Source organism: Phoca vitulina, unplaced genomic scaffold (genome assembly GCF_004348235.1).
Source record: "Phoca vitulina isolate PV1807 unplaced genomic scaffold, GSC_HSeal_1.0 scaffold23, whole genome shotgun sequence".
NCBI classification, from domain to species: domain Eukaryota; kingdom Metazoa; phylum Chordata; class Mammalia; order Carnivora; family Phocidae; genus Phoca; species Phoca vitulina.
Genome location: NW_022589726.1, coordinates 15,678,115 through 15,691,248, shown reverse-complemented (window position 1 = coordinate 15,691,248; position 13,134 = coordinate 15,678,115). Strand labels below are relative to the sequence as shown.

The 13,134-nt window shown below is 48.9% G+C and overlaps 1 protein-coding gene and 1 long non-coding RNA gene across 2 annotated transcripts; both read left to right on the top strand.

Moving 5' to 3' along the window:
• The first annotated feature begins 2,455 nt into the window (after positions 1-2,455).
• On the top strand, positions 2,456-3,661 carry LOC116642319. The gene is made up of 3 exons (XR_004301334.1): positions 2,456-2,620; positions 3,006-3,028; positions 3,308-3,661. It is a non-coding gene; the product is annotated as an uncharacterized LOC116642319 (long non-coding RNA).
• Positions 3,662-4,131: 470 nt separating this feature from the next.
• On the top strand, positions 4,132-8,250 carry ZC3H10 (zinc finger CCCH-type containing 10). Its single transcript, XM_032420621.1, has 3 exons — positions 4,132-4,199; positions 4,987-5,050; positions 6,522-8,250. Exon 3 carries the CDS (start codon positions 6,577-6,579, stop codon positions 7,882-7,884), a length of 1,308 nt encoding a protein of 435 aa, XP_032276512.1. The 5' UTR covers positions 4,132-4,199; positions 4,987-5,050; positions 6,522-6,576; the 3' UTR covers positions 7,885-8,250.
• Positions 8,251-13,134: the final 4,884 nt, after the last annotated feature.

The window sequence follows — 13,134 nt, the reverse complement described above, 5'->3', positions numbered from 1 at the left end:
GCAGACTGACTGAAGAGACAACTCCTGGCTTTTTGAAGCTGTGGACTTGGATTGGATGAATTGCTAGGGGTTTGGAGAGAAAGGTGATGAGTTTCAGTACCTCTGGCATGCTGTCCCAGGGAACTAGGGCTCCCGCTAACTTATGAGGTTTTTAAACATGTTGAAAATGACATGGCGTTAAAATAAATTTGGATTTGCTCATAATCATGTGCCTTTGTATGCTGCTCTTATTTGATGGAGGTGGGGGAAATGTCAGTTGAAGTGATGGTCATTTGGAACTAGTTTTCTATATTGCCATATTCTGCCTTTTTAAAACGAGAAATACTGTGGGTTGGGAAGACCTAAATCCTGGATTCTCTGAATTAAAACTAAATTTTTTTTGAAAGTTTTTAAATTTTTCTAGAGTAAAATCTTACCCCTTATTGGTGACAGTTTGTTCAGGACGAGGTGTATTGTAAAAAATAAAGCACCATATACAAGTGTTTATCTTGATTTAGGAAGCCATAAAGAATGCCTTTACTATTACACAATTTTTCAGGGCCAGTCTGAGATGGATGGATAATTTATTAGACTATCTTAGATGTGAGGCATTGCTGACCTGGAGATAATAAACAAAACAGCATAGGTCCCTTCCTAAGAGCTTATGAACTACAATTGAGCCCTGAATAACATGAGGGTTAGGGGCACCAAGGTGCTGGCACAGTTGAAAATTCATATGTAATTTTTGGCTCCTCAAAGCTTAATAGCCTACTGTTGACCAGAAGCGTAGGATGACACTTGATTAACACATTTTACATGTTATACGCATTATATACTCTAGTACAGTAAGCTAGAGAAAGAAAATCAGAGGGAGGGGCAGCTGGGTGGCTCAGTCCTTAAGTGTCTGCCTTCGGCTCAGGTCATGATCCCAGGATCCTGGGATCGAGCTCCCTGCTCCCTGGGAAGCCTGCTTCTCCCTCTCTCACTCCCCCTGCTTGTGTTCCCTCTCTCGTTGTGTCTCTGTCAAATAAAATCTTAAGGGGCGTGTGGCTGGCTCAGTCAGTTAAGCGTCTGCCTTTGGCTCAGGTCGTGATCCCAGAGTCCTGGGATCAAGCCCCGCATCGGGCTCCCTGCTCCGTGGGGAACCTGCCTTTCCCTCCCCCACTCCCCCTGCTTCTGTTCCCTCTCTCGCTGTGTCTCTCTCTGTCAAATAAATAAATAAAATCTTAAAAAAAATAAAATCTTAAAAAGAAAAAACATCAGAGGGAAAGAAAATACATTTACAATATTGTGTGTATATTAAAACTCCACAAGTACGTCTACCCACGGCAGTCAAACCCGTGTTCAGGTGTCAGCCCTAGTGGACAATCAACAGGTGAAATCCTGGTGGACTTGATAGAACGTTGCTGGGGTTTTTTATTCTCAAAATTTTTTTCATATTCTGATGGTGACAATACTAGAACTACTTAAAAGCTTGGAATGAGGGTCCTAAGTGTAAAAAAACAAAGTTTTTTTTCCAGAGTTAAAAAGGTGAAGTGTTACCGTATAAATTATAAAGGGAAACCACGAAAAAAAGATGATCACCAAAAGCCTTAGAATCTCTTATTATAAAAGTTAGGTGACGTCTGTATGGTAGAGGGTTATTTTTCATCCTTCCTAAGTCAAGTTTCCTATAGCCAAACCTATGGGTATGTTTTCTGAGTGCTTCTGACCTGACCATACCGCGAAACTGGGAAGTTCTTTATCTTAACACCAAATATTCTCACTCTAGAGAAGACAGCTGATCTTGCTTCCTCTGTCTATTGATTTGATCTTCACCCCTCAGTAGAGGGAGAGTCACTGAAGTATCTTCTGAACAAGATGCACTGTGGCCAGGAACCCTGTGACATTCATTCAGCCTCAGGTATTGTGGGGAAAGACCGTGGTTGACAAGAAAAAAGCGTTGATCTAAATTACAAAGGTCTCTTCTTGTAGTATGACGGCTTTCTCGACTCCCCACTTCACATCGTCCCACGTTCTGTAATCTTAGGATCTTCGTAAGTTCCGAGATAGAATCTCCCTACAGCAATTTAGAAAATAAACCAGTAAAAGAAATCAGGAATTTTTGGAGAGTCCGCACTTATCCATAATAAAATGGAGGGTGTCCCCAGGAAACTACAACTCCCATGAAGCAGTGAGAGGGAAGGCGGAAGTCACTATCATCTGTTCGTCGGCACCTCTCGGTCCCACATTGGAAATATGTGCTCACGTTGAAATAATACAATGGCCTCATAAGAAAACTGGGGAAGGGGAATTTTGTAACTCAAATTTAAAATGTTTCCAAGAGCGCTGCTAATTCAATCACTTAATCTGGCACCTGAGGGGCCGAAACCCATTGTTTCTCCCCTTGGGTAGTCCCGCCCCTGGAGGAAGAGTGAAATAGCGGAAGTGACGACACAACTCCCTATTAAATAAGTGGAGGCGGGCTGCTGGCGCTCTCTCGGCCTTAGCGCCATCTTTTTGGGTGAGTGTGGTTGTTGCGTGTGTCCGGATCCGTGCACAATCCATTAACATCTGGTCTCTGCGCTTGCCATCATTACAGCAAACTAACTGTGGCCTTTTTCTCTTTACCTGTAGAAACGTCTGCGCCATGAGAGCCAAGGTAAGCAGTCCCTGGCAGTAACCTGAGGCAGTAGCTACTGATGATTGGTGGGGGGATAGCCAGGCAAGGGAAGTCCGCCATGGTTCCCGAGCTGCTGGGTTCTCAAGGGTGCCCAGGAGCTCGTGGGGGAGGAAGGATAATTTGGGGAGAAGCAGAGGAGGTGGCTATGTAGTGTGGGTAGAGAGGGCGGGAGTAGAAAAGCGCACGCGGGATTCATGTTTATGTCGGCGAGTGAGGGTGGGAGGCCAAATTACTGATAGGGTTACTGCTTGGGCAGGAACCTGCCAGGTTTTAAATAATGCCCTTCACATCCCTGCCTAAACCTGTTACTAAAGCTAATAATCTCTTGTTTTATTCACTGCCTCTGGTTATGATCGGTTGCCAGTGGAGGAAGAAGCGAATGCGCAGGTATGTTGAGACTTGACCGGCCAAAACAGGAAGAGGGAAATGTAGCGTGCCTCGGACAAAACGTGGGAGGAACATTTGGTTTAGAAATCGGGAAGAACTTTAGGTGAAAAACAGTTCTGAGTATTGCCTTTACTAGTCAGGGATTGAACACAAGATAATAGGACCAAGTGCTTGCTTGTTTTGCCACCTCAGGTATCGGATGCACGTTTTTTAAGATGGGAGGGAAAGACTGAACTTGGGTTTGTGGGCAGGAGATGATTCCCGTGTCTGCTTTTTCAGGCTGAAGCGTAAAAGAAGAAAGATGAGGCAGAGGTCCAAGTAAACCGCTAGCTTGTGCACCCATGGAGCCACGGGAGCAGAAAGAAGGGAAAGCCAGAGGCCAGGGGCGCTGGTACCAATTGTTGGACTGCATGCCTACTTTCTAGAGCTGGATTCAAGGGCGCTAGACCATCGCCATCCGATCGCAACGACCACCTTTGAAGAGACCTGCCTTGTTCATACCAACACAGTCCCTTTTGGTCCTTTGCCCTGGACCTGTGACTTTCGGGACTAACTCTGTTTTCATTTGTGGCTGGATGTAACACGTGTACAATAAATCATCTCTTCTGCTGTCTTAGCTGAAGAAAAAAAATGCTCTTGTCTGATACGTGGTTTTTATGGTTTCATTGGCTGGGGGGGTTCTGGATCAGTGCAGCAGGCCCTCTTGAATACCCCGTGCTGTAGAGTGTCAAGCACGCTACATGGGCTACAGTGACTCCCGTCCTTGGCTAACATCAGGTCCGCGGGCCTTCGGAGCAGCTGGATAACTGGGGGGCCCCTCCCATACTGGGTGTAGTACGCGCACGGGGACGCGTTTTAAGGTGGTTCGCGGCCAAGTTAGGCGCAAACGGCGGTCCCGCCCCTACTCTTGTCTGGGTCTACGTTAGTTACTAAGTTCCCGTGTGGGGGCCCTACTGTGCTGTTGGGTTGGGTTGCTATGGTGACGCGCAAAGCTTGCCGGGAGCTTCCTGTTGGTATCTGCACAAGTACTTTGCACACCATAGAGTAGTTCCGGGTCTGTGGCTAGAGCGCCATTTCTTCCGCAGGAAGCGGAAGGGCGATAGGGTAGGCGGCTCTTTGTCGAAGCTAGAGGACCGGCAGGCGGCAGCAGCAACTACGGCGGCGGCGGCAGGTGAGGGAGGCGGGAGACTTAGGTAGAGGCCGCGCCCGGAGGGGAGGAGTCGGGGCCGGCCCAGCAGCTGGGCTCGGCCGGGCTACACAAGGCCCCCCAGGACCGAGCTGTTTCTTTCTCACGCCCCAGGGCCGAGCCCTTTTTTCTGACTGACCCTGCTTCGCGAGCAAACGCCAGCTCCGTGACGTCACAGCCCTGCCCATCCCCGCAGCTTGATGTCACCTGGAGTCTCCCCTTCCCGCTTCACTTGTGCTCCCTTAGTGTCCTATTCGTCTGGTCCACGGCTGAGCGCCGGTCGCACTGCACAGAACCTGGCAAGCTAGAAGACTTGTTGTGGGAAACTCCTAGGACTTTTCCCCCAAACTCTGGGGTGTTGCGAAGCGTCATAATCACCGCCTCCAAGTCTAATCAGCCATCCCACTGCACTGTCAGCCGCTGCCCTTGCACGACTCCCCATTCAGAGTTAACTAATCTCAACCCTAGGCCGGGCTCTGATCCTCACATCTTCCTTCATCTTGAGGCAGGGCACCACTCACCCTTTGTTCACCCAGGGCTGGTTTTCCAACCCGTCCTCCTAGGCTCTCCAGATTAGTTCTATCTTCTTACTCTTCTTACTGACAACTCCTCCCCTTGACAGGTGAAGTTCAGCTTGAACTCGAAGGAAATCTTGGAAGTGTTCAGAGCTCTTGCCCTTTTGTCAAACTTCTTTATTGAACAAACATTTTATAGTCCTGTGTTCTTACCCCTTCTCCCACCCAGTCTCTGTTTGTTTTTTATTCCTGATCAGAACCCAGCAGTGATGTGGAGGTGGAGACCCACAGGAGCCCCGGACTTCACCTGAGCTACCTCAGGTATTGAACTATCCTGGGAGAGTTGGGTGGGGAGGAATATTATACCTGATTATCTGCTTCTGGTGGGACTTGCAACATGGTTCAGGCTTAGAGAGATGGTATTTATCTTTCACCAGGGCATTTCACTTTTAGTAAAAGTTTGTATCTTCCTATCTACCATTCTTTTTTCCTTGATTGTTTCTATTCTGGGACTACATCCCTTTGGAGGAAGAGGATCCCTCTTCTTTTACAGATTCTTCTGTAACTCTGGGCTCTGATCTGGTTGGTTCATTTTAGGAAGCCCTGAAGGCAAAGTCAAGGCAATGGGGAAGGTGGCTGGGGGGAGATGAAGACCAAAGAAACCAGGAAAGATTCCCTTATACTCAAGAGGAAACAATATGAAGTTTTTCCTCTTTGAACAGCAGGGGGAGCCTGATCACTGCCTTAGAAAGGCTTATGAGGTCAGACACGTGGTGGCACTCCCAGTCTTCTTGGGGGTGGGGAGAGGGGAGGGCTAGAACCAGGGCAGTGGACTGACATTCCAGAGCTCTCTTGGGAAAGAGGAGACTTAAAAAACTTTCATAGAGTCTATAAATAAAGAGGATCTTTATGGGGTGAGGAATGGTGTGGTTTGATGTCAGTGGGATCTTCTAATGGGGAATAGGAGGGGGGGTGTAGAATGGGGAAAGAAAGGTCACTTGTTCCTGTGAAATTAACTCCTTCCTCCCACCTTGATCTTACCACAAATGGCTTGGTCCTTTGGGGGGGGGGGGTCTGTAAGTGGAGATTCCAGCTGTAGAACTCTTACCCTGAAATGGAGTGGAGGGAGCTGACCGCATGAGTTGAGAGCGGTGGTGAGCTGGGAGAGAATACTAAAAAATGATAGGTTTAGGGACTGCCCTCAAGCTGGTGACACCAATCTCTTCACTTAGGATTTCCTGAGGTCTTGAGATCTGATACTTCACAGTGCCCTCACCTGAGATCTCATAGAAGAGGAGTTAAGGGAAGTTTTGTCTGCAGTGTCCCAATATCCAGAGCCCTAGTAAGCTCACCAGCCCATCTTGGCCACTTCCCAGTCTTCTCATAACCTATTGAGACACTGAGACAGCAGTTTTAATTTCACTTCCTCGACTTTAATAAGGTCAGCTCAGAAGGGGAAATAAAACCCAACACTATTTTCTCCTTGCCTGCTCCTTGGCCTAACATCATTAGTGAGATGAGGTGGCTTCACCCCCCCCCCCCCCCCCCCCCCCCCCCCCCCGCCATTAGTCAGGCTAGTGTGAATCATTCTGGCCCAGACCAGGTGCACAAGGGCCTGGGCGGGACTTCTGACAAGCCAGCCAGTCCAGCCAGAATTCTCATCCCTTAGATTTTCCATCTCCAAAGCCATTGCCCCTCTGGCCTGCCTCTTGCTGGACTGCCTGCTGTATAGCTGGGAAGAATGTGGCCTCTCTGGAAGATTCCTTTTTGACACAGTTCTCCTCTTTCCTAGTGGTCACCAAGGGTGGCAAGAAAAAGAAGAAAGCCCTGAGTTGGGGGGGACCAGGATGCCTGACCGGGACAGCTATGCCAACGGCACTGGGAGCAGCAGTGGAGGCCCCGGAGGCGGTGGCAGTGAGGAGGCCAGTGGGGCAGGGGCGGGCAGTGGCGGGGCCAGCTCAGATGCCATCTGTAGAGACTTCCTGAGGAACGTGTGCAAGCGAGGCAAGCGTTGCCGCTATCGCCATCCAGACATGAGTGAGGTATCCAACCTGGGGGTGAGCAAAAATGAGTTCATCTTCTGCCATGACTTCCAGAACAAGGAGTGTAGCCGCCCTAACTGCCGATTCATCCATGGCTCCAAGGAGGATGAGGATGGTTATAAGAAGACAGGAGAGCTTCCCCCTCGGCTGAGGCAGAAAGTGGCAGCCGGCCTGGGCCTTTCACCAGCTGACCTGCCCAATGGCAAGGAGGAGGTCCCTATCTGCCGCGACTTCCTCAAGGGTGACTGCCAGAGAGGAGCCAAGTGCAAGTTCCGCCACCTGCAACGGGATTTTGAGTTTGATGCTCGGGGTGGAGGCGGCAGTGGTGGTGGCGGCTCAACAGGCCCGGTCCCCCCGGGACGACGTCATGACCTCTATGATATCTACGACCTCCCTGACAGGGGCTTTGAGGACCATGAGCCAGGCCCCAAGCGCCGGCGAGGTGGATGCTGCCCCCCAGATGGCCCCCATTTTGAATCCTATGAATATAGCCTGGCTCCACCCCGAGGGGTGGAGTGCAGACTGCTGGAGGAGGAGAATGCCATGCTCAGGAAGCGGGTGGAGGAGCTAAAGAAGCAGGTCAGCAACCTGCTGGCCACCAATGAGGTACTGCTGGAACAAAATGCCCAGTTCCGCAATCAGGCCAAGGTCATGACCCTGAGCTCTACTGCACCAGCGACGGAGCAGACTCTGGCCCCCACCGTGGGCACTGTCGCCACTTTTAACCATGGCATTGCCCAGACTCACACTACTCTCAGCAGCCAGGCTCTACAGCCTCGCCCCGTATCCCAGCAAGAACTGGTGGCCCCCACCGGAGCTCCGGCTGCTCCCCCAACTAATGCTGCACCTCCTGCTGCTCCACCACCCCCACCCCCACACTTGAACCCAGAGATCACGCCATTGTCAGCGGCTCTGGCTCAAACAATTGCCCAGGGCATGGCACCCCCACCTGTCTCCATGGCTCCCGTGGCTGTATCTGTGGCTCCTGTGGCCCCTGTGGCTGTATCGATGGCCCAGCCCTTGGCAGGAATCACAATGAGCCACACCACCACTCCCATGGTGACTTACCCCATCGCTTCCCAGAGCATGCGTATCACAGCCATGCCACACTGAGGGGGCTATGGACACTCCCCTGGTATAGCCTCCCAGGGCTGGGGTCGAGGGGCCCTTACCCGCTCGCCTAGCCCTCCCAGGCCCTGTCTAAAGGGCTCACTCAAGAACTAGGATGAGAGACTACCAGGAGTTTGCTTCTGAGAAGGGGTTGGGCTGGTCTGTTTTCTCTCACCTCCCTTTTATGAGGGTCCTCTTGTCCATCTTCCTTCAAGCCTCACAGAGGGGGCTTGCATAGGAGTGCAGACTGAAGCCAGCAGAGAGGAAGGACTGACCGAGGGGCTGTATGTCCCCTGATGGGAAGACGGGGACATCCTGGTCTTGTCCTCTCTTCTGTATAGCACAGGTTCCAGCACTGGCTTTGTAAGAAAAAAAAATACCCTGCCTAGAGGGAAAGCCAGGAAAGATTGGGAAGCGGGTGGCCAGGAGAGAAGGCCTGATAGGAGCCTTCAGACAACTGGGGGCCTAGTGGAGTTGGACGATACAGGAACTGTTCCTGGGCCCATGGGAAGGTGGGGACCATAGTACTCCAGCCCAAAGACGAGGGGAGCGTTCATTACCTTGGCTTGGCCTGGAAATCCATAGGGCAGGGCCCACCACTTTCCAAAGAAATAAAAAAAGAATTATTTTTAACAAATGGAGGCAGTGAAAACTTGCTTAGATATTCTGTGTGGAAGATGGGAGCAGTAAATAGATCTCATGCCAAAATGGGATAAAGACCCACTCTCATATAGCTTGGATAAGGTTGGGCTGAGGCCACGTGTGAAGGGTAGGGACCCAGAACAAGACCAAATGGGGCTTTGTGGGGTAAAAGCATTGGAGCCACCTAGTCTAGTTTAAAAATAGTCCCATCTGTTTCTGGTTTCTATCTGCATGTACTATTCCCAGGATACCTTAGTAACCAGGGCTCCTGGGGTCATTTAGGGGGGCAGGTACTAAGGAGGGGTGGCTGTGCTGGGAAATGGGAATGGGATATATATTGACAGATCCTTCCCTTATTCAAACAGTAGGGCAGGTGGCAGTTGCTCTCTGAGTTGTTGATGTCAGTTAATATCCCTCTTACCCCATCCCTTCCTCAGTTACAATGCCTTAAGCCTTCAAGGCTTGGGAGGTGCTGGGAAAAGGAAAGTTCTTCTGGGGACACAAGCCGCAGTGTTCATCTCTTTCCTCTGCCTCCAAATAGAACCACAGAGGTTTTAAATACATTTAAGAGTCAGTAAGGCCAGGGGCCCCCAGAGCCAAACCTCAGTTCCTCCTCAGATCATGGTTGATGTAGGGGAAACAACTCAGGTGTATGACGGGACAGTGGATTTGGGGTAGAGAAAGTGATCCTGAGTTGTGCTTCCCCCATCATATCTCCTGCTACCTCTTGCTTTCTTGTCTGGTTGATCACTCAGGTTACACCTGGGATTGGAGATGGTGGGCTAAGTCAAGGACGGTCATAAAAAAGAAAAAGAAATGGCCTATAGACTAAAAGTGGGCAAATACTGAAATACTGTTTGTGGACTTTAGAAACCACACATTGATAAGCTTAATGTTGATTTTTCTGGCACAATTCTGGATTATTAAAAGAGATGGTTTGTAAGCAGAGACAAATGTGATCATAGATACCAACATGAGTTCATCCCAGCCAAATCCTGACTGTTTTCTTTTTGCTGAGTATCCCTAAAGGGGTAGATTTGGGAAACTGCAGACATTGTATGTTCCTTATTAACATACGCCAGCTAAAGGCCGCCAGGAATACACCTGTAGTCGAACAAGCTGGGTTTAATGCTCACTGCAGTGGTGGAGAAAACCTGGCGCATGGGATCCATGGTGTGTCCTAGCAAGGGGGCATTAGAAAGGACTATCAGGACTTGGACTTTGGTTAAGTGATTTGGGGGAAGGTTCAAGGAAGTGGGGCTTGACTCTGGATTGGGTGCTGTCAGGGAAGCAGGGACACTTCTGTGACTGGGTATCTTTTATCTAGGAAAAAGGCAGACAGAGTGAAGCTGAAATTGGTGACAAAGCAGCAGTCACTCATTAGCTGGGAGAGGGGGATGGTTGCTATTTCATGATTTGCACACCGACCATATTTCGTGTTTAAACAAAATTGTGAAGTGTGATCTTGTTTTCTGCCTCACTTCATCACAGTCACTGATGCCCTTGTGTGATGTTGTTTTGTGAGATTGTGTCCAGTAAGAGAACACCATTTCCCAGCCGTGAGCTCAGCTCAGCCCCTAGCAGACCCAAAGCCCCGCCGTGCCAGGCCAGTTCCCAGATGGCAGGGCTGCTATCCTGCTTCTCACCTGCTCAGTCATTGCGGATAAGACAATAATCACAGCTCAGTTAATAGTCGAGTTTGGTGGGTCAAAACTCAACATCTGTGCCTAGTAAATGTTGATTAGTGCGTTTTGTTAGAGAAACCTCTAGTCTCTAGTGATATACCCAAGGGCTACGTTCTGTTTAAAAAAAAAAAGAAAATAAAAACTTGTATAAAAATATGAAAAGCCCTATTATCAACAGTAACACAAGGAAATACCAAGTAATGCTGAAAGTGCTGTAATATGGATTCACTGAATTAATCCAAGAGGACAGTTTGGATCAATTTGGATTGACCCTCCCCCTAAAAAATTGCTTGAGCCTGCCTGAGGAAGAAATGCAGAGATCTCTGTTAGCAGTAATTCACATGAAAACAACACAGCACTTCCAGCTGGTTGTAAAAACAAAATCTCAGGCCTCCTAGTAGGTCGATTCATAAATATTAAGAGCCTGCTATGTTTTAGGCACCTTCTGAGGAGCTCCATAAGGGTAACAGAACTGTAGTAATGCATTGTAAATAGAGTGGGTCTACCGTGTCTGAGTGGAACCACTCCTAACGTATTGTGTGTTCTAAATGTAATTTTTAAAGAGGCCCATCGATAAACCAGTGGGGTAGCAGGAAAAAAAAAAACGGACAAGACTGGGGGGAGACCTAATATCTTCAAATATTTGAAGGGCTCCCCAAAAGTTCCTGCCTTGCTGCATAGGAGATGAACAGTTCTAGAAGAATAGCTAAGCACTTAACAATATAAGACAAGGCACTGTGCTAGCACTTTCCATGCACCATCTCACTGACACAATGGGTACTGTTATCGAACCCGTTTTGTAGAGGAGAGAGCAGGCCTAACGAGAGTCAGCTGCCCAGGGTTCTGCAACTAGTAAGGAACGGAGCCAGGAGTTTATTCAGGCAGAAAGTTCTAATGATAAAACTACTTTGCAGTAACTTTTGAGGAATAATAGAGGAAATTTCCTCAAATCCCGTTGTCCCTTCCATCTTGAAGAGAGGGCAAGGACTAGATTACCACGTGTAGCCCTCTGCCTCCCCTAGGACTTAAATGAAGTTTACATATAGATGCAGATGGCAAATCCAGGAAGTCTTGGTATTCTCATCACTTAGACACTTACTTCCTCTAACGGCCATGCTTTCCCCCGTTACTGATTTACTGCTCATCACCACCAGGTGGCACCTGGGTAGCAGAATTGTCTCTGGGCAGGGACCCACCCTGTTGACTTGTTCTGGTGCCTGCATTGCAGCTACTGATCCTGTGGCTCCTGGGCCCCAGCTGGGAAGAGACCTTCCTGAGGATGGGCTTTTGTCTTCCAGAGACTGTCTTTAGTAGAAGGGTCTGATGATCCAGATGGGGTGAGAAAGTGGAGAAGCTTGGAAAGGAAACCCCGTTGGTCGCGCTCTCCACCCCCTTGCCTAAGTGACCTGCTCCTCCTACTCCAGTGCTTGGCAAATTTCAGTTTACAGAGAGGTTTCCCTCTAAGGAGGCTCATCCATTTTCCTGCTGTAGTTCTGCTTCCTCGGTGAGCAGGTCACCCTTACTTCTTCCAAACTCCAGGAGCTCCTTCCTACCTGCTTACCTCTGAGAACATGGAAAATGCACACAGGAGATAGAAAGCTGTTCCGTATGCAGTTCTGCACACCGAAGGAAACACTCCAGATACTGTTAGCCTCAGGGAAGTAGAGAAGGGGAAGTGGGAAAATTTAAGGGGGTAAGGCTGAGCAGGAATAGGTTTTATTTATTTTTAAGATTTTATTTATTCATTTGAGACACAGAGAGAGAGAGAGAGCGCATGAGCAGGGGGAGAGGGAGAAGCAGGCTCCCCGCTGAGCCAGGAGCCCGATCTGGGGCTCGATCCCAGGACCCTGGGATCATGACCTGAGCCGAAGGCAAAAGCTTAACCATCTGAGCCACCCAGGTGCCCCCAGGGATAGGTTTTATTTTTTTTAAAGATTTTATTTATTTGACAGAGAGAGAGGAAGAGCAGGAACACAAGCAGGGGGAGTGGGAGAGGGAGAAGCAGGCTTCCCGCTGAGCAGGGAGCCCGATGCGGGGCTCGATCCCAGGACCCTGGGACCATGACCTGAGCTGAAGGCAGACGCTTAACGTCTGAGCCACCCAGGCGCCCCCAGGGATAGGTTTTAAACAGTGAAACACAGTCTGATGAAATCTGTGCCCTGCAGAGGCAGATAATATTTATCAGCTGCAGATCTAGGCTCTCCCCACCAATCAACCCTACTTCCCCTGCTGCACCAAACAATAACACAAGCCCCACACATACTGCATTAAAAGATAATCATTTTATAACCAACTCTTCCCTCCTGGGCTTCCAGTTTAGTTTCTAAGTCCCTGGACAACACTCCTAAGTGCAGTTAACTAGTAACAGTGGTCAGCAATATACCCTGCACTTCTCCCTTCCTAAACTTACACAGTACAACATGGAATTGCACTAGTTTACGTCTGACTGTATTCCGAACTTTCCTTCCAACTCAGGCAAATAAGAAACAGAATTGTCTCATTACTCTTGATTTCTCATTTTAGTGTCCTAGCAGTTCCACAGGGTCAGGAAATTCTTGGAAAATGTAATCAAATCCGCTGCAGCTGAGGCGTCTCCCCTCCCCCCACCTTTTGGGAGCCAATTTAACTTGTCGTCTATGATAGAAATAACTAAGTCTTGGAGATTTCTTAAAAAAATAAAGCCTCACTTCCTAGTCACGCCGTTCTCTCTCTCTCCCTCTCTTCCCTAAAGGCTGGATAATCTCAACTCTGTAATTCTCGTATTTTCCAGTTTTTTCTAGCGGCTATCGTTGCACTGCACAAAGTACAGGAGGGGACAGGATAGACAGGGTCGGTCATCGAACATTTTCATTCCAAATGGGGTTTTCCTTTTTAAAGGACAGCCAGGGAAACACTGAAGGATAAGTAATGTACCTAGAGTATGAAG